Genomic DNA, 21281 nt, shown 5'->3' with positions numbered 1-21281 from the left:
ATGATTTATGAATCAAAAAGAATTATTTGCCACCTGATCCAAAACAAAGCCCTAAGGTCTATCAAAAAGGTGACCTATGGCTTGAGGGCACACTGTCAAGGAGAAATAATAATTCTCCCAGTGTCCACTGGGCTCTAGGGATAGGACGGGTGGAAAAGAAAGCTCTGAAGCCTCAATGCTCAGCAGTCCTGCCACCAAAAAAAGCATGCAAGAAATGGCTCCTTTAATCCTATTATGTTTATGAAAACATTTTAAAGGCTGCAATTCACATTCACAGACACTTTGAGATCATATAAATAATCCTTTTATGCCGCTCAGCAAAGGCTTATTTAACATGGAGCTGGGCAAAGAATGTAAAAAGTGTACTATGTACTTTAAGGGTATCGTGGAATTTTAAAAGAGGTTAGGAGAGCTTGAAAACCTGTCTTCCATGAAAGCTCCAAAATATTCTTTTATTAATCCTTTGTGGGCATGTACTATCAGCTCCATGTTCAGTGCAGAGGGGAGACCAAAAAATATATATATGTATACATGTGGTCCTTGTCCTCAAAATAGAGCTTCCTAAACTGTAATGTACACATGGACCACTTGGGAATCTGGTTAAAATGCAGATTCACGTTGAGTAGGTCTGGGGCGGGGTTGAGAGTCTGCATTTCTGACAAGCTCCCAGGGGATGCTGATGTGGCCAGTCCAGGCACTCGCTCAATGTTGCAAGACACTAAAACATTTACAAGCAAACAGTATAAAGTAGCTTTCTGATCTGCATGTCTTCGAAGAATTCTTTAGGATACCTGGGCTGCTGCTATTTGTCCAGTGGCTAATTAACACAGAAGAATTTTTGCTATAAACTGATGACCAACACAGCCTCTTACCTGGCCAGATGTTTTCTGGAAAAGGGCCTGAAAGATGAAAAGCTGGCAAAAATGGTGTGCTTCAAGGAAGTCAAAGGCAATCAATCCTTGGTCACCAGAGTAGCTGGTAATAAAAGATTTCAGGTGACGCACTGCAAGACTGGGCAAAATAAGGGATTTGTCAGCCAGTGTCTAGGACATTTTGGTGGACGCTGTTTTCTTTCTCACAGAGAGGCCTTGGTTTCCTCGAGGTTTTAAATCATGTAAATTCAGTGACCGCAGGACTTTCAGACCGATTTGCAGCAGTTCATAAACACATTGGGCTGATGACAGCTTGTGGAAATTTGCTCAGAGAAAAAGCCCAGGGCAGAGGCCAAAGCTGTCTGTGAATGTATTAATAGTTAATATATTTTAAAAATATTTATTTTTTTATTTTTTGAGATGGAGTCTTGCTTTGTTGCTGGAGTGCAGTGACAAGATCTCAGCTCACTGCAACCTCCGCCTCCCAGGTTCAAGCTATTCTCCTGTCTCAGCCTCCGGAGTAGCTGGGACTACAGGTGCCCACCACTGGTGCCTGGCTAATTTTTGTATTTTTAGTAGAGACGGGGTTTCACCATGTTGGCCAGGCTGGTCTTAAACTCCTGTAAACTCCTGACCTCAAGTGATCTGCCCGCATTGGCCTCCCAAAGTGCTAGGATTACAGGCATGAGACACCGTGCCTGACCGAATAGCTAAAAATTTAAATAACCTAATGGCACCCTGAGGAAAATGAAAATCCAAACAGAAATCCAGCTTTGAGCTCATAAAGCCAGTGGGGATGCTGTAGTCTGCACTGTCTTCCCATAGGACAAGGGCAGTGCCCTGTCTGATACTCCTGTGAGGAGGAACTGGGGTTCTCAACAACGATGAGAATTGGGAATGTATATTCACCAGGACCGAGTTCTCCTTTAGGGTAACTTGTCATCAGAATTTCGGAATATAAAAAGTCTGGAAAGTTTAGAATGAAAGTGGTATCACTGAACACATTCCCAAGTTGAACTCGGATTTCTGATCTCAATAAATAAGTGTCTGCCCATGGAAGTATTTAAGGACTAAGACTCTTTATTAAAAGTCTAAGGGATATAAGGTAATATTCATTACCTGTAAGGTATAACTTCCCAGAGAATTCAGGAAAAATTAATCCTGACACTTGGGAGCATTTCTTTCCCTTTAATGAAGGTTACAAGGCAAGTAAGTAGATTGTATGGTGTTTACTTCAAATTGCAATGCACTTAGGCCCTTTGATTTCTGTGATAGAGACCTCTATTAGATAGCTTTTCCAAAGAACAGCCTGTGAATTCTGGGAATAGTAGTGTAGATGTTTGTTATGATCTCCAATTTTGAACATTTGGCATATTTTAGATGGCAGGAAACCAAGGACAAGTCTAGTAAACGCACCCAAAATTAGTTTTCTTATTTGAAAGAAGATACTTTTATGTTATCTGATTTTATTGCCAAAATTAATAAATGGCAGCCCATCACAAACATCTTTCTAAATTGATTAACCCTTTATGTGAAGAGTCACGGCTTCCCAAGTGATTATTTACTTACTAGTGTACTAACTAGCTTCAAAAAAATTATATATTATGATGTGTTGAGGTCAAGTCAATAGGGTCAAATCTTCTTCTTCTTCTTTTTTTTTGAGACAGAGTCTTACTCTGTCGCCTAGGCTGGAGTGGCTTGATCTCGGCTCACTGCAACCTCCACTTCCTGGGTTCAAGCGATTATCCTGCCTCAGCCTCCTGAGCAGCTGGGACTACAGGTGCCCACCATCACACCTGGCTAATTTTTTTGTATTTTTAGTAGAAGTGGGGTTTCATCATGTTGGCCAGGCTGGTCTCGAACTCCTGACCTCAAATGATCCACCCACCTCGGCCTCCCAAAGTGCTGGGATTACAGGCATGAGCCACTGCGCCCAGCCAATGGGGTCAATTCTTATCCTGTTTTCTCATTTCTCCATTGCCATAAATAACTTCAAAAGGAAAGCAAACTGGACTGGTTAGGAATTAAGCAACCACATTTTTAATCAATAAATATGAACATTTGTTTTTTAACCAGTTACTATTAGGCAGAAAAAAACAGTCATTTATGAAGAATTCAAAAGATAACACCATCTTGAAAACAAAGTGCCAAAAATCTTTGCCATAAACTCTTCCTCACTTATAGAACTAAAAGTAACAAATATTTACTCAAAATAAGGCTTGGAATAATCTAAAAAGTTCCAGATATATTTTAAAGCTATAACAGATTTTGCACATAAAGCCAAAACAGAGTGTTTTACACATACATAGACTATCTGACAACCCAATGAATAAATGATTGAATGGATAAATTGTTGAGCATTAGTGATTACTTATGTTCACATTATGGGCCAGGCTTACATCCATTTCTTGTTCTTCTCCTGCCTCACTGTCCCTTGCTCTTCCAAGGTCCTTGGTGAGGTGGCTTCCAGGTAGGCCTGGGCAGTAAGGTGCTGGTGGAAGATGTGAGGGCAGGATAGGTGAGACCAAAGTATTCTCTTATCTGACTCAGCTCACTCCATCTCAGTCAGTGGCTTTGTTCTTGTCATGGCTCCATTTTCCACAATCCATTGGTGGTCCTAACTCCCACTAGGCAGCCCCCACCATGGTTCCAGCTCCTCTGGATGATCCCACTACTGGACACAGGAAACCAAACCTCTTCCCATTATCCTCATAGCCCTGGGTGTGGTAACAGCTTCTTGCTGTTTGGCTTCTCTTTTATCATCTATGTAAGTCAATTTCCTGTATTAAACTCCCTCTGTTGAAACACGTAGAATGGTTTCTGTTTTCCAGACTGGATCCTGATGGATACATATCAGAATCATTAAGCTTTTTCTCCTCTAACTCATATGAGAATTTTTGCATGAAAATCTGCCCTAAGCCAATGAAAAATCATTCAGATCACACTCAATACCCACATTCTGCAATAAAGAGCAGTAAATATCCCCTTGGCTGTGTTTTGTCAAACATTGGGATTCTTTTTGCCAAGTGCAAACATGACTCTACCACTGTTACCACCAACTGCAGTGGACACAGCCATGAGCTTTCTCCAGAGGTCACTTCTGTTGCATGTATTAAGTCTAATAACAAGGTAAAAGACATACAAAGAGAAAATTAATCTTAAGAGAAAGTTACACAGTCACCAAATGAATAACATTATAAAAAAAGTCTCTGAAAATTCAGAGAACAAAAGACAGCACCAGAAAGTTTCGACAGCACCAGAAAGTTTCTTCCCTGTTGAATCAATACATTTTCCTGAAATTAAAATCCTGGAGAATTTCTGAATATTTCAAGAGCATAAAAAAATGTGATTCATTAATGAGTGACCCATTGCTTCTCAGCTAGAATGTACCCCTGATATGGCTATTGACTGAAGTAGAGTTCCTTGGTGAGCATGGAGACCACACAGGGGATCTGCTTCTTCTCATGGAAGCGTGGGTCATCAGACTGAGACTCAAAGTGCCTGGCAACTCTGTCATTCACCCTGGTGAGGATCTGCATGATTTCCAGGTCTTTTCCGTGCTCCTCCAGGATGGAGCAGAGGGCTTGCACAAACCAGGAGCCTCTTCCTGGGCTCCTCCACGAGTAATAGCCTTCAACAGGAAAGAAAGGAGACGACCAAATCAGCTAATTCTGACAGCTGCTCCACTCACCAATGAGAATGAGTATATGGCACTTTCACACCTGCTTTTCAGAAACGATTTCACTCTACTCTGCACACAAGTCATTAATGAGAATTATGCTGGTGTGCTCAGAGAGCAAACATCTGAGATTTAACGGCTGGCATGAAGATGCTAGAAAATGCTTTGAGTATTTCAGCATGGAAATCCCATGACAGACAGCATCACTAAGGGCCAGCATTGGTGGATGTTGCCAGGGTACTCTCTTGTGTCAGTTTTGATGGACGTACCCACCTGATAAATATCAGATACGTGGGTGTGAGACAGATCTGCACGTGCAGACTTCCAAAGGAAATGCTGGAGGTCTATTCCATAACTCTGGAACTCCTCACTATCCTTTAGGGGTCAGTGCTACTTCCTAATCCAAGCCTACTAGAGAAGGAATTTGCAGAGAACCTCAAGGAATTCTGAGATGTGTTCCTGCTGCTGGGATACATAGGAGTAGAGTTGGACCTTGCTGAAGAAATCTAGAGGCACAAGGAAGCTGAATGCCCAATTGTCTGAGGGGCAGGGCCAGGAGAGCCTGATGCCCTGGGAGGGCAAATCTCATTCTATAACTCCCTAACCTAAAACCGTTCCCTTGCGCCACTTTATCTGAGTAAAGTTCAGGCTGCTTGACACAGCACACAGGTTCCACCATGACAGGGCCACTTGCCTACCTGTCCTGGTTTGAGCCTGGCCATGCCCTGTCATATCCCTTGCTATGGACTGAACTATGTCTTCCCAAAATTCATTTATTGAAGCCGCACCCCATAATGTGACTGTGTTTAGAGGCAGGGTCTTTATGGAGGTAATTAAGGTCCAATGAGGTCACTAGGGTATGGCTCTGATCCAAGAGGATTGGTGTCCTTATAAGAAGAGACACGACAGACCTCACTCAGTCTTGCTCTCAATCTCTGCCATATGAGGCTATAGCAAGAAGGTGACCATTTATGAGCTAGAAAGGGAGCCCTCACCAGAAAGCAACTTAGCCGGCACCTTGATCTTGGACTTCCCAGCCTCCATAACTTGGAGAAATAAATGTCTGTTGTTTAAGCCACCTTGTCTAAGGTATTTTGCTATAGCAGCCCAAGAAGACTGATATACCCTGAGATCCAGCCCCAAGTTTTACCAAATGCACTGGGCTATCCAGCCCCTCAGCATTCCGTCTGACAAGCCATCCTTCTTTTACCCATGTTGTTTGAAATTTTAGGCTCAGTTATAGCAGCTCCTTTTTTTTTTTTTTTTGAGATGGAGTCTTGCTCTGTTGCCCAGGCTGGAGTGCAGTGGTGCGATCTTGGCTCACTGCAAGCTCCGCCTCCCAAGTTCACACCATTCTCCTGCCTCAGCCTCCCGAGTAGCTGGGATTACAGGTGCCCACCACTATGCCCAGCTATTTTTTTTTTTTTTTTGTATTTTTAGTAGAGACGGGGTTTCACTGTGTTAGCCAGGATGGTCTCAATCTCCTGACCTTGAGATCCGCCCACCCTGGCCTCACAAAGTGCTGGGATTACAGGCGTGAGCCACCGTGCCCGGCCCAGCAGCTCCTTTTTAACATAGCTTTTCTCAACTGCCTCCTTGCTCAGAGCAACTACAACTCTACCACTGGGTTTGTTGACACAGACATATGCCCCCATTAAACCACCTCCCTCTCAAGAGCAGAAAGACCAAATTATTTTCTATCTTATGCCATCCTTAAAACTTGTGAAGTTATCACTCTCACAAAATCCCATCTGTAGATCCTACCAGAGCTGGTTTTCCAAACACATCAACCTATTTACTGTAACCAGTACCCTTGTGCCAAATACTTGACACAACTACTATTACAGCTGGGAAAATTCTAACTTAGTGCTGGTTTGTACCCAAAACAAAGGGAGCACTTTCATTGAACAGACTCAGTCAAATGTGGTGCTTGGTAAATAGTGAGTAGGCTTGCCCATTGCTGGCGTTTTCTGGTATCTGTGTACAGGCTGCAGTGTAAAGGAACCTTGGCTGACTCACAGCTCTACTGTGCACTGAAATCTCTACCTGACCTTAGGCATATCACTTAGATTCATCCAAACTAAAAATTCTTTTATTTTACCTGTAAAATCAGGACAGGAATAACACCTTTCCTAAATACCTACGGTATTATTGTATATGAGAAAAAACACATGAAAGACACTCTATATTGTAAAGTACTACAGAAATGTTTGTCCTTATAACTACTAAAACAATAATAATAATAATAAATGAGAGAATTCAGCTTTCCTGGAGAGAAAAGTGAATGCATTTCTGTGGTAGGCAGAATAATGGTGCCCAAAGATGTCCACGCCCTAACCCTGGAACCTATGAACATGAAACCTTATGTGGAAGAAAGGACTTTGCAGATGTGGTTAAGGGTATCGGATTGACATGGGGAGATGATCCTGGAGCATCCAGGTGGGTCCCATCTAATCACAGGTGTCCTTTCTCAGCTGTGGTCAGAAAGACAGCCCAGTAAATGACAGAAGGGTCAGAGAGATGCAAAGTTGCTGGCTTTGAAGATGAAGGAAGGGGCCACAGCCAAGGAATGCAGGTGGTTCTAACATGCCACATAAAGGCTGGGAAATGGATTTTCCCTTGAGCCTCCAAAAGGAATGTAGCCCTGCCAACCTATTTTGGAATTCTGACCTCCAGAACTGCAAGATAATACATTTGTGTATTTTAAGCCACTGTGTTTGTAGTAATGTATTACTGCAGCAAGAGGAAACGAATACAGTCCCCAAATCTGTGTTTTGATGATGGAATGGACTGAAGTATGCTTGGCAGACAATGGACATGATACCTGGAACCGTGGAATAGGCGAAGAGGAAGTCAGCTTCCACTGGGATCTTGTATCGAGGATTAGCATCTGTGTCATTGATGGGCCCCGAGTCGGCCTGGATGCCATCATCGAGCTCGGTCCCTCGGCAAGCCTAAATATCAAAGCAGACATCATTCTATGCAGTTGGGAACAGAAATGTACGTGCTGTTCACTGCTGTGTCCTAATACCTAGAACTGTGCCTGGCATACTTAGGAGCTCAATGATAATTTGATGAAAAGATAAATGAATGAATGTGTTTCAAATTACTAAGCAAAGCAAATAAAAGTATTGCAATGCCTTAAAGAAACCTTCATAATTTGTGGCTGGGTGTGGAGGCTCACACCTGTAATCCCAGCACTTTGGGAGCCTGAGGTGGGTGGATCACTTGACGCCAGGAGTTTGGGACCAGCCTGGCCAACATGGCGAAACCCCTCTCTTCTAAAAATACAAAAATTAGCCAGGCGTGGTGGTGCGTGCCTGTAATCCCAGCTACTCAGGAGGCTGAGGCAGGAGTATTGCTTGAACCTGGGAGGTGGAGGTTGCAGTGTTCCGAGATCACGCCGCTGCACTCCAGCCTGGGTGACAGAGCGAGATTCCATCTCAAAGAAAAAAAAAAAAGAAACCTTCATAATTTGTGATCCAGTGGAAACACATATGCTAACTATTCAGAGACAGAAAAATAAAACCCTAATTTGAATATGGAAGCAGCATTTGGATTTGTAAAAATGATGCCATCCCCGTCACTCTGTAATCTTTTCCCATTTTCAAGTGTATTGGCATTGAAAAGAGATTACCTGAATGAAGAAGAGTTTGGGTTTCTCTAAAAGGGTTTTGCATCTATCCCCCCTAAAATGGGCTGTCAAATCCTTTATTGGTGTGACACCATCTTTCCCATAAATTACATTTTCTTCTCCATGGCTTAAGAGGATGCAGGCGAAGCAGGCGGCATTTGTATGGTCCTCTTCAGAAGCTGCAAGCAAATAATATGAACATTGAAGAATTAAGGTCTAAGTTCTGGGGAGCCTCAGATGCAGCATTTCCAGAGGTAGCCTGGCAGCTGCCTCTGACTATTAGAGGGGTACAAGGGAGGGGAGGGGAGGAGCTGGGGACTGGGCTCCTTTCAAAGGATCAGACTTATCTAAGACGTTAAGAGAGAGGGATAGGTACAGTGTATGGGGGCTGATGTGTGTGGCCCTGCTGTTGGCTAGTTCTGTGACATCAGGAATGTTACTGAACCATTTTGTGCCTTGATTTCCTTATCTGTACACTGAAGATCAATATTAACTCATTAAATGAGTTAATATTTGTAAAACACGCCACATAATAAGCATCATGCAAGTGTTTGTTAAAGAGAATAAAATATTACACTAAGTGCAATAAGCCAGTCACTAAAGGGCAAGCATTGCATGATTCCACTCTCAGCAGGTACCTTGAGTAGTCAAGATCACAGACAGAATATAGAACGGTGGTTGCCAGGGGCTGGAGGGAAGGGGCAATAGCCAGTTAGTGTTTAATGGAGATAAAGTTTCAGTTACGGAAGATGAAAGAAAGCCTGGTGATGGATGGTGGTGATGGTGACACAACCATGTGAATGTCATTCTGATCTATACATTTAAAAATGGTTATGATGGTAATTTTACGTTATGTATATTTTACCACAATTAAACAAAATTAAAGAAAAATAAATAAATGCTAGCTTGGCTGTCCATTTAGGATACTGAGGAGAGGAATCATAAACCATGTAGCTAGTTGGCCCAGCTAGAACTCACCAAAGGTTCTATGATACTAACTAACCAGCTATAGGTTAACTAACCATTACTTGTAATGCCAAAAACCGCAATTACTTTTGCACCAACCTATAACTAGCTAATACACATATCCTTTCTTCTTCTCTATGATTAATGAGGGGGGAGGAATAATATTTAGAATTTCTTGAGCAAATACTATGTGCAGACACTGATCTAGGTACTTTACATGAGTTATTTTTAATTCCTACAAGACTGGAAGTAGGCCTCATTTATCTTTATTTCACTGATTTAAAAAAATGGAATCTCGGAGAGGTCTCATAACCTTCCCCAAAGGTGGTACAACACGTTGGAGCCTTGGGGCCGTTTTTCAAGCCCAGGACACTGCAAAGTCCAGCTACCTCACCAGTTCCAGGCAGAGTAAGAGTAGCCTCTCCCATTCGAATTACCAAGACACTTTGCATTATCTCCCCAGTGATTCTTGTATTAGTTTTGACAGTAGAGGTACAAGGTGATGGTGATGAAAGTTGGAGTTCTTAGCTTATTTTAAGAGTACACAAATTAGGACAGTTAGAAAATGGGAGTTTTGTCTTCACTGGAACTGACTGAATGTAAAGTCAGAAAAAATAAATGCTTTACTAGTTTGATAGGACAATAAGCAAGAATTCTCTGATTGTGACATGCTCTGGACTTGGGCAGAATGAATCACCTTTCAAAAGAACAGAAACGGCCGGGCGCAGTGGCTCACGCCTGTAATCCCAGGCGTGGGATTTTTGGGAGGCCAAGGCAGGCGGATCATGAGGTCATGAGTTTGAGACCAGCCTGGCCAGCATGGTAAAACCCCATCTCTACTGAAAAAAAAAAAAAAAAAATTAGCCAGGCATGGTGGCACGCATCTGTAATGCCAGCTACTTGGGAGGCTGAGGCAGGAGAATTGCTTGAACCCGGGAGGTGGAGGTTGCAGTAAGCTGAGATTGCACCACTGCACTCCAGCCTGGGCAACAGAGTGAGACTCCGTCTCAAACAAAACCAAACAAACAAAAACCAAACAGAAACTACAATTGGGACAAGTTCATATGCCTATCTGGGCCATTATACTTCTCAAAGCACGCTCACAAAATTCCTCTTGGCTCACAAACTTCCTCACTCCATCCCCAAGAAACAGCAGGAGCTGGTATCATAATCTGCCTTTCAGGAAAGCAAAAAAATCAGGATGATGTGGTTGCCTTGCCTGGGTCGCCTGTTAGAACTTGGGCCAGACCCAGATCTCAGACTCCTGATTTCTAGTCTGGTCTAGGACATAACCTACTAGGGTAGAAAAGGTCAGCTGGTGAGAGTCAAGTTGGAGGAAATTAGGAAAAATGCCTAGTTTAAAAAAAAAAAAAAAGATGGTGGGGACTTTGTTTGTTTCAGCTGTGAGGTTAAGAAAAATAGCAGTGATTTAGATTGTTCCTATCTACTTCCTGTGGGTCTGTGTCTAGTGAATTGATAGGATGTTACTTTCAAACACTTGCCCTAAATGCCAGAATACCTTAGGTGGCATCCATGAGAGAGGGTCGTGCAATAGGAAACGCATTTGTCCTGGAGTTAGAAGACCAGAGCGTGGGTTTCGGTTCTGCCCTACTAACTGCACCCTTCAGTGTATCTTTCTTCCTCTCTGAAGCTCCACCCCTTCTTTTATTTTATTTTTTATTTTATTATTATTATTTTTTGAGACAGAGTCCTGCTCTGTCACCCAGGCTGCAGTGCAGTGGTGCCATCTTGGCTCACTGCAACCTCTGCCTCCTGGGTTCCCGGGTTCAAGTGATTCTCATGCCTCAGCCTCCCGAGTAGCAGTGATTACAGGTGTGCGTCGCCACACTTAGCTAATTTTTGTATTTTTAAGTAGAGACGGGGTTTCATCGTGTTGGCCAGGCTGGTCTCGAACTCCTGGCCTCAAGCAATCCTCCTGCCTTGGCCTCCCAAACTGCTGGGATTACAGGTGTGAGACACCACACGTGGCCCACCCCTATATTTATAAAATGAGCATAATATTCTGTTGCCCAACATTGCAGGGCTTCTGTTAAAGATCTAATGAAATAATTTTGTGAACATGCTATATAAAAAATAACATAATTCTAAAGTATATGGAATTATTATTCTCTATCTGCCACAAGGGAAAAGTTTACACTTACACTTCATTCTAGAAAGGATGACACAGATTTGTTACTTCCCAGGAATGAGTCTTTTGAAATTGTGACCATTCTGTATACAAATAATCTATTTCTTTTGCTGGACTTTAAGCTGATTTCATCATTTTACAGAGATTGAAGGCTCCTCAAGGAAACCTGCCTACTCCAGGACAGGTATGGACTGGTCAAGAGGGAGGGAGGTTTCTCACACTGAAATTCCTCTGCCCTGCACAGGCATCCTCCTGAGATGGGCCTGGCCATGGTGGGAGGATCGCCTCCCTTGGGTACAGGAAGAAGACAGATGGAGGGGCGGTAAGGGCTCAACTTTTCCTTTTTTGTGACAGGGCCTCACTCTGTCACCCAGGCTAGAGTGCAATGGTGTGATCATGGCTCACTGCACCCTTAACCTCCTAGGCTCAAGCAATCCTTCCACCTCAGCCTCTTAAGTAGCTGGGACTACAGGCACATGCCATCGTGCCTGGCTACTTAAAAAAAAAAAAAAAAAAAAAAAAAATTCAAGATAGGGTGTTGCCATTTTGCCCAGGCTAGTCTTGCACTGCTGGGTTCAAGTGATCCTCCCACCTTGGCCTCCCAAAGTTCTGGGATTGCAGGCATGAGCCACCACTCCTGGCAGCACTCACCTTTTTTAAGCAGATCTTGCATCTTGGCACAAGAGCAGTCATTATAGACAATCACGTCAAAACCCAGGCTTCGGAAGCACTTGAAGAGCGCCTCGGCATCTTTGTCTGTTCCGTTTCGAACACCCATACCTGTGGGAATCAAGCAATGAATCCACAGGTGAGCATCCCCTGGATGAATACCACATGCGGGCGCCAGTGGGCCGGGCGCTAAATGTACTGGTGCCAGCTGCAGCAGAAACACTCCAAGTACATACAATGCCTTCCAAGGCCACAATTTAAATGAATTGAAGCAAACTCAAAGGGGAGGCTAACAGTGCAGCCTGCCCGCAACAGGTGAGCCTCCTGGTAACATTCAGCTCCCATCAAAGCCAAGGTTCCCCTGGATTCTTAGCCCTTTGGTCAAAGCCCCGCATCAGCTAATACACGTGGTGGGGCCTTAGACGGAACATTCTTGATTTCTGCATAACCCTTTCCCCTGAATACAGGAACCTTGCCTTCAGAGGGGCTGTCTCCCACAGTAGGTAGGGGCAGCATTTCTCCCATAAATGTCTGATACAAATAGGAGAAGATGAAAGGGAACCGGAAAGATGAGCCCATGCCCACACACCGACCTGTCACTTTATCAAAGTTCTTGTTGTTTATTATGATGCATTTGCCCAGCTTTTCAAAATTCATGTTGTACTGATATGTAGGCACTCGGTCCCGGGTGGTCTTGATGGATCGCATGGTGACATTTTTCTTCTTCTTACTGGTGAAATATAAAGTTCCAGAGTCAGGGGCTGTGGAAGAAGTGTGTATAGTAACGTCTCTTCATTTTACTACTAGTGTGAAAGCAGGGGATGCCTAAGAAAACTGCAGTATCCTTGGAGAAAAGACCTGGCGTGGGCAGACGGTTCTGTTTAATTGTCATGTTTAAGTGCAACAGGGTCCCCTGGAAAATTTTATTAGATGCCAGAGAAATGCAAATTAAAATCACCATGTGATACCAGTACACACTTACCAGAATGGCTACAGCGTAAAAGACGCAAAATGTTCAGCTCCCTGGATTATCAAACATTGCTGGTGGGAACCTACTTTGTATACCCATTACGGAAAACCAGCAGAATGTACTGAAATGGAATGTATACATAACCTATGCCACAGCAACTCCCCTGGGAAAAGCAAACATGTTCACTAAGACAGGTCCACACGTCACAGCAATACCATTCCGCGATGGCCTCCAACAGAAAATAATCTGTACGTCCATTCACAGTCAAATGCACACATTGTTGAATGTTCGTCTAATGAAATACTATACGAGAATAAACAAACCACCACAATGTAAAGCAACGTGAATAAACCTCACAAATATAACAATGAGTGAAAGAACTGACATACAAAAGGGTATACACAAAGACAAAGTTAAAAAGAACAAAACTAATATCTAGGATCAGAAATCTGGAGATGGTTTTCCCTATGGTGGAGATCAGAGACCAGAGGGACATGGGGTCTTTCTTCAGTGTGAGTCATATTTTGTTTCTTGGTGTGGGTGCTGGTTACATGTGTGTTTCTGTTGGTGAAAATTTATCAGTATGTGCACTTTCTATGTGGATGCTATGTTTTAATGACATTTACATTAAAAGGGGTAAAAAGGAACAGAAGGATTACAACAAAAAAGTAGGCTCTTTCCAATCTCCAGACAACTGGTGGTCCAGTTTGCCAAAAGTCTAGCAGGTAGGCAGTGTGGTGGGGCATGAGGCACCATGGAGCGGGCAGAGGGACACATTTCCAATGAGGGTGGGAAGCTGTCTTGCCAGCCATCTATGCCAACGTGAGCTCCAGGAGGGAGACATTTCTCTGTTCTGAAAATCACTGAATCCCCAATAGGGAGAACAATGCCCGGCATGTAAGTTGCTGAATAAATATTTGTTATATAAATGAATGAATAGAATTGTATCCATTTCATTTTACAGATACGGAAACTGAGGTCCATGGGGAGACGGGGATTGTCCCAGGTCACCCAGCTAGTGATGGGCAGGTCCCAGTCTGCAACACTGTCCCCTGGAGTATTCAATAGAGTGATCTGCCCGCCCTTCTCCCATGGCGCCCAGCCGGAGTTAGAAGCAGCAAAATAAAAGTCAAAACCCAGCTTGTTACCTGACAAACATGGGGTCAAGGGTACTGCACTTGAGTTGTCATGGACTTTTATGGTTGGAGTTTCTCAGAATCTCTGAAAGGGCATGGCCTTCCCCCTCTCCGCCCCCACTCCTATCTTACTCCAAATTACAGACGAGCTCTGTATGTCTAAGCCGCAGATGCTGTATTGCTGTTCTTCCCCTTGAACATGACTTTATCCTCCACTTTCGGAAGGCCAAATTTCTTCCATGATGCCATTTTACTTTTAAAAGAGAAATATCCTGAATCTGTTTTGCCTTCTCTGGGCTTCTCCACTGTTTTGTATTTTGTCTGGTTTACAGGGTGACGCTGGGTTTTCTTCACATTTCCTTCCACAAAGCAGCAGCACAAAAGAGCGCTGGACTTGCGGCTAGTCGGAGCTCTGCGTCCACCCGCCCATGTGACCTGATCCGGTGAGTTGTTACCCTTTGCAGAAAACCAACTTCCTCTCATGTGACGCAGTCAGTTGCATGCAGTAGGTGACGCATTTCGTGACTGTCGCAAAATTAGATGGGAGATGCAGTGGCAGCAGGTACTTCCTGTGATGTATCCCCCGCCCCGCCCCTTGGAGATGTATCAGCAAAGGGAGTTTCTGCACTGTTCAAGGACACACCATTCAGGCAGCAATAGGATTTCCTTATTGCCACCCTGTTAATGACTGCTATTGGCAGCGTCCTCTGTACTTTTTAAAATATGTGTGCACAGCCTTTCAAACACACAAAATCTCTGGTGTTCGATAGGTGCCTCAGAGGTAGGTAGAGGGGGGATAATCATGCCCATTTTACAAGTAACAATAATAATTAACATTTGTCAGTGCTTACTAGGGGCCCAGATATTGTTAAAACTCTCATCTGCATGTCCTCACTGAATTCTGATAGCAACTCAAAGAGGGAGGCAGATATCATCATAACCCCCTTTAAGGATGAGCTGCGGAGGCTTGGGGTGGGCAAGTAACTAGCTCAGGGTTGTGAGGGGGCACAGCAAGTCCAAATCCAAGCAAGTTGGCCATGGATTCAAAGAATTAAAATTGTTAAAAATCTCCATACTGCTCAAAGCAATCTACAGATTCCATGCAATCCCTATCAAAATACCAATGACATTCTTCAGAGATAGAAGAAAAAATTCTAAAATTTATATGAAACCACAAAAGACCCAGAATAACCAAAGCCATCCTGAGCAAAAGGAACAAAACTGGAGAAATCACATTACCTGACTTCAGATTATACTACAAAGCTATAGTAACCAAAACAGCATAGGACTTGCATAAAAACAAGACACACGGACCAATGGAAAAAAAAGAGAAAATCCAGAAATGAATCTATGCATTTACAGTAAACTCATTTTCAACAAAGGGGCTAAGAGCATACATTGGGGTAAGGACAATGTCTTCAATAAATGGTGCTGGGAAAACTAGATAGCCATATGCAAAAGAATGAAACTGGATCCCTAACTCTTGCCATATACAAAAATTCAATCAAAATGGATGAAAGATTTAAAGCTAAGACCTGAAACTATGAAAATACTAGAAGAAAATGTTGGGGAAACTCTCCAGGACATTGGTCTGGGCAAAGATTTCTTGAGTGAGACCTCAAAAGCAGAGGTGACCAATGCAAAAATAGTACCTAAGTCCAGAAGAAGTATATTTACGTAGCTATTTCTTATTAATACCTGCCACCTATGGGCCAGGAGCTTTATAAAATCACTGCATGTTCTCACAGCCATGCTGCCTTCGTGTAGATAAGAAAATTCAGGTTCAGAGTTGGTATGTGATTCCTGGTGGTCTGACCCCAAAGGGTGTGCTTTTCTCTACTAGACTATTTTTTCTTTGAGCAAACACTGTTTTTGATACTAAAATTCAGGACAGGACTTACTCATCTTCCAGGTTACTTTTGTGGAAGGTGGAATATAATCTGTGACCTTTCTGAAATTAGGTCTCCTGGTGCAATTAACCCCTCTACCAAGGTAGCTTCAGGATAGGCTTCAACCAGTGCTCTCTGCAACCCTTCAGAAAATGCCAGAATGGGATAAAAGAAAAGAACACTGAATAGGTAAAGTAGAGTTTTTATTTATTTATTTATTTTTGAGATGGAGTCTCTCTCTGTCGCTCAGGCTGGAGTGCAGTGGTGCGATCTCGGCTCACTGCAACCTCCGCCTCCCAGGTTCAAGTGATTCTCATGCCTCGGCCTCCTGAGTAGCTGTGATTACAGGTGTGCACCACCACGCCCAGCTAATTTTTGTATTTTTAGTAGACAGGTTTTCACCATGTTGCCAAGGCTGGTCTTGAACTCCTGACCTCAGGTGATCCACCCACCTCGCCCTCCCAAAGTATTGGGATTACAGGTGTGAGCTACTGCGTCTGGCCTAAAGTAGGGTTCTTACCATGTCAACTGAATTTCAGAGCAAGTTTCCTGGGTCCTGCAGCTAATTTAAGGCTATTCAAAGATCCTAAGACTAGCATGAAGTCTAGCAGGCTGGAAGTCACAGTTTATGCACTAAAATCCTTTCAGAGATAAAGTCCTACTTCTTTCTTCTGTGGTATGGATCTCTATGATGATATCCAAGTAAAAAACAAGCTGGGATGTTTTAAAAGCTGTCATTAGCTCATCCTCAGTGATGAGCAAAACAAAACTAGCAAGCATCCTTTAAGAGAAAAACAGAATTAGATATGTTATGTAAAAAATAAAAGGACTCTGGTTCTATCAGAATAAAATTTGGAAAATTAACTGGTTACATAAAAAGAACACAATAGGGGAAGAAAGAGAAACACTTTAAGCAAACACTGTCCATGGTTATGAAAAGTACCTTACAATTGAATATGAAATGTGGTCCTCACTCCTGGTAAATATCTCAAAAGGGTGATACCTAGCCTGCCCCTAAATTGAACTCCTATTTTTCAAAATGAACTTAATATCTGCTTCCTCCTTCTGGATTTGAGTCCGCCAATATTAATTTCTCCTTCTAAGCAAAAGAGCTTAGCTAGTCTGCCCCTAAAATGAACTCTTATTTTTCAAAATGAACTTGGTATCTGCTTCCTCTTTCTGGATTTGAGTCAGTCAATATTAATTTTTCCTTCTAACCAAAATAGCTTTTTGTTAAACCCACATCTTCCCAGACCACAGATGTGTGTTTGTGAGTGACTATCAATTCAATCCCTTCTTAGGAGGATGAATTCAATTCATCCTCCTAAGAAGAGCTGGCCTTGGGAAAACTCCATCCATAGCTTAACTTTGAGGAAGCAAACCCCGATGATTAAAACATGTAACTGGAGACAGACAAAAGGTGCAAATGACTGTCTAGAAGGCATCAGGACGAAAGCACCAGAAAAAAAGGGGGGAGAGGGACTAAAAGTCCACTGCTTATAGATATATTCTGCAAGAATGAGAGTCCAAGAGATTAGGCTTCCACCTAAGCTGTGATGTTTTGAGGCACCTTCTTTCCCCTGGGGATTAAATCTCTTTCATCCCCATTCTCCCTTTGAGGCTACAGTGAGAGCCACCATATTGGTAGAAAGTGATTTGCCATCCTGTCCCCTTGACCTTACAGCCACCACTGATTGGTCCAGGGGGCACCTGATCCCCAGGCTGGGTCAATCAACCCTCTTCCCTGGGAATTTGAGAACTGAAATTGAGAAAAAGAGTCATTCTGTCAAGGTGGTTAAAATGAGAGTTGGTGGCCGCCATGTTTTACCATGTGGCCTGAGGAGCCAAGAGGACAGACTGGCAAAGATTGGGCAGAACAAAGCCAACGGATAAGAGAAATGTGGGAATGGAAGAGGAGAGTGGGTAACGTTCACCCAAGATTCCTGTGAGCCTGAGCGTTCCTTTAAAAAGAGAAATCAAGCTGGGCACAGTGGCTCACGTCTGTATTCCCAGCACTTTGGGAGGCTGAGGCGGGCAGATCACCTGAGGTAGGGAGTTCAGGACCAGCCTGGCCAACGTGGTGAAACCCCATCTCTACAAAAAATTAGCTGGGCGTGGTGGCTTGTGCCTGTAATCCCAAGCTACTCGGGAGGCTGAGGCAGAAGAATCACTTGAACCCGGGAGGCGGAGGTTTGAGTAAGCCGAGATCATGCCATTGCACTCCAGCCTGGGTGACAGAACAAGACTGTCTCAAAAACAACAACAAAAAAAATCAGATTCCACCATCACCACTTAAAGCCCTCCCAGGGCTCCCTGTGAAACTCCGTTCCAGGGTTTCCGAAGCCTTCAGGGTGTCCCTGCTGGCCTGTCGGCCCCAGTCCTGGTGCAGCTCTCCCCTGCACGGCTCAGACCTGCTTGCGGAGGATCACAGGGCATGGCAGGACCCAGGGCACCCACGATGGCTCCCACCCGGTGGAGCTGGCCACTATCCCTGGGTCTCTTGTCTCTGCACACAACAACCCTAGTTCATTGGGCATCATGCTGCTTGCTCCCTCAGGCCAGGACCCTGGAACGCTCAAGCTACATCATCTTCTGACCTGTTGTCCACCATTGCCTCCTAACTGGCTTCTCTCCAAAGTCAGCTTTTAAATAAAATGGTAAGGCCAGGTGCGGTAGCTCATGCCTGTAATCCCAACATTTTCCAAGGCCAGTGTGGGCAGATCACTTGAGTCCAGGAGTTCGAACAGCCTGGGTGACAGGGAGAAACTTGGTCTCCACAAAAAATACAAACAAACAAACAAACAAATAAATAAATAAATAAATTTAGCCAGGCGTGGTGGTGCACGCCTATAGTCCCAGCTGCTTGGGAGGCTGAGGTGGGAGGATCACTTGAGCCTGGGAGGCAAAGACTGCAGTGAGCTGAGGTCGCGCCACTGCATTCCAGCCTCAGCAACGGAGACCCTGTATTTAAAAAAAAAAAAAAAAAGATAAATCCAGTCAGATTAGTTCCTTGCCCAGAGCCATCCAGTGGTTTTCCCATATGCTGGGAAGGAACTCCAGGGTCCTGACCACAGCCCACAGGGCCTACGTGAGTTACTACCCCTATTATATCCACTTTTTCCTTCCCACTCCTGCCTCAGCCTCAGGAGTAGCTGGGATTACATGTGCACGCCACCATAACTGGGCAATTTTTTTGTATTTTTAGTAGAGATGGGGTTTCATCATGTTGGCTAGGTTGGTCTCGAACTCCTGACCTCAGGTAATCTGCCCACCTCGGCCTCCCGAAGTGCTGGGATTACAGGCGTAAGCCACCACACCGGCCCCTGCTTTAATTTTTAAATTCATCACCTGACCTTAAATTACAGAGCTATGTTGTCTCCTGCTAGAGTGTAAACTCTATGAGGGCAGGACCTGGACTACTTCACTGCAGTTCCCCCAGCTTCTACAACAGTGCCAGACACATAGCAGGTGCTCAACAGTGTTTTGTGAATGAGTGAAGAGCGTTTCGTGCTGAAGAAACACCACAGTCAGAGGCCCTGGGCCACCTCCGTTTAGGTGATCAGCTAAGTGGAGCTGCCGTCCTGCCTGGTGACCAGCAGGACATGTCAGGGGCAGGCACACTGGTATCCGCACTTCCATTTTGCCAATTCTTGTTGCAAGGCTGCTGCAGAGACACTCATTAGGTACAGCCTCATTAGGCTCAAAGCTCACATATAGGAAGAGAACAGATTTCTGAGAGGGAGTTAATTTAGGGCAGCCCCTGCCTGCTGATTCTGCAGGAACGCAGGACAACTCTTGCTTGAGTATTTCTTTCAGGTGGGAGACCTAATACTACTTGGAAACATTTTTGGAGTAATAAGTTTTCTTCCCTCATTTCCCCTGACTCTCCCATTTCCAGTGTTGAACCTTCATAGCACACTTCAATTACAAGAGCTATCTGGCAGACATAAGCTTATTCAATTAGTCACTCGCTCCCATAATAACCAGGTTGGATCATAAAGGGAGGGTTCTTTAATCAAAATCACACAGTACAGTAAACAAGAATGAGGAAGCTCTTTATGTTCTGATGTGGGACAATCTCCAATAAGTCGTGGTAAGTGCAGAACAAAACCAAATTGCAGAACAATGGCAGCAGTGTGCTACCTTTTGGGAAAAAAAAACAGAAGAAAAGAAAATATGTTTAGATTTGCTCGTATCTGCATAAAGAGACACTTGAAGGATGGTGCAGTAGATAAATCCATGGATTCAGGGGCTGGGCTGCGTGGATTTGAATCCCTATTCTACTGCATAGCTGTGTGACTGTGGGCAAATTACTTAACCTCTCTGTGCTTGTGCTTCCTCATTTGTTAAAATGACAAAATAACAGCATTTGCTCAGAGCCTGTCAACAAGTTAATCTTCACAAAGCATTTAGAACAGTGTGTGTCCTGTTGTAAGTGGTAAATAAACATCATGATTATTACTGTTATTGATACAGGAGATAGAAATTATTTAGGCAGATAGTAAGGGTATAAGAGTCCTCCACAGAATTTCCCTTTTAACAAAAAGCAGGCCCCAAATAATTTCTTTTTTTTTTTTTTTTTAACAAAGAGCAGTCTGAAAAATCAAGCTGCAGACATAGATAAGCAAGCTGGAAGCTTGCACGGGTGAACACCGGCAGCTATGCCAGTAGAAAAGGGCTACTTAAGGGCCAGGTATGTTTAACATGGAGGCTCCACTCTTCCCTTTTCTTTGCCACCACATGTACAGTAAGGAAACAGGTAACATGGCGCTGGCCAGGTGGAGAACCAGCTGCATAATAAAAGATGAGTGTGGGGTGTCCAGCTTTTTCATGCCCTATGCAAATGACACACCTAGCCCTAAACAGTTTTTGGTGCCCTATGCAAATGACACACCTGGTTCAACCAATCTTTTGCACGCTATGTAAATCAGCCACTGCCTCCTCAAGCTCATCTATGAAACTCCTTGCACTCCACTGCGGAACCAGCAATCCATTTCTCTTGGACCCCTCTCTCTGCAGTAGAGAGAGCTCTTCTCTTTCTTTTGCTTATTAAACTTCCACTCTGAACCTCAGTATTTGTGTGTCTTAGTTTTCCGTGGCCGTGAGACAATGAATCTTGGGTATTTACTCCCGACACTGACGCCGGTTCATTATTATGTCTATCTTTCAGCGTGGTTATCTGTGTTACAGGGAGCTGGGAGCAGACAGTAGGCAAGAGTGGAAGAACTCTGTGTAACTTTTTATTATATGCAAATAAGTTATTTAAAACACTAAACTAATAATTGCCATTTAACAGTTAAAAGTCGCTTGCTTGCTA

General features: G+C 43.7%; 1 protein-coding gene across 1 annotated transcript in view; it reads right to left on the bottom strand.

The window, feature by feature from the left end:
* Positions 1-2889: 2889 nt before the first annotated feature.
* CASP7 (caspase 7) overlaps positions 2890-21281 on the bottom strand; it is a 52136-nt gene continuing 33744 nt past the window's right edge. The window contains 5 exon segments of the mRNA XM_019035487.4: positions 2890-4503; positions 7376-7505; positions 8189-8364; positions 11952-12080; positions 12563-12730. Coding sequence (XP_018891032.2) covers positions 4274-4503; positions 7376-7505; positions 8189-8364; positions 11952-12080; positions 12563-12730 — 833 coding nt within the window. The 3' untranslated portion in view covers positions 2890-4273.

Source organism: Gorilla gorilla, chromosome 8 (genome assembly GCF_029281585.2).
Source record: "Gorilla gorilla gorilla isolate KB3781 chromosome 8, NHGRI_mGorGor1-v2.1_pri, whole genome shotgun sequence".
NCBI lineage: Eukaryota > Metazoa > Chordata > Mammalia > Primates > Hominidae > Gorilla > Gorilla gorilla.
Note: the sequence above shows the minus strand (reverse complement) of the source record. Positions and strands in the feature narration are given on the sequence as shown.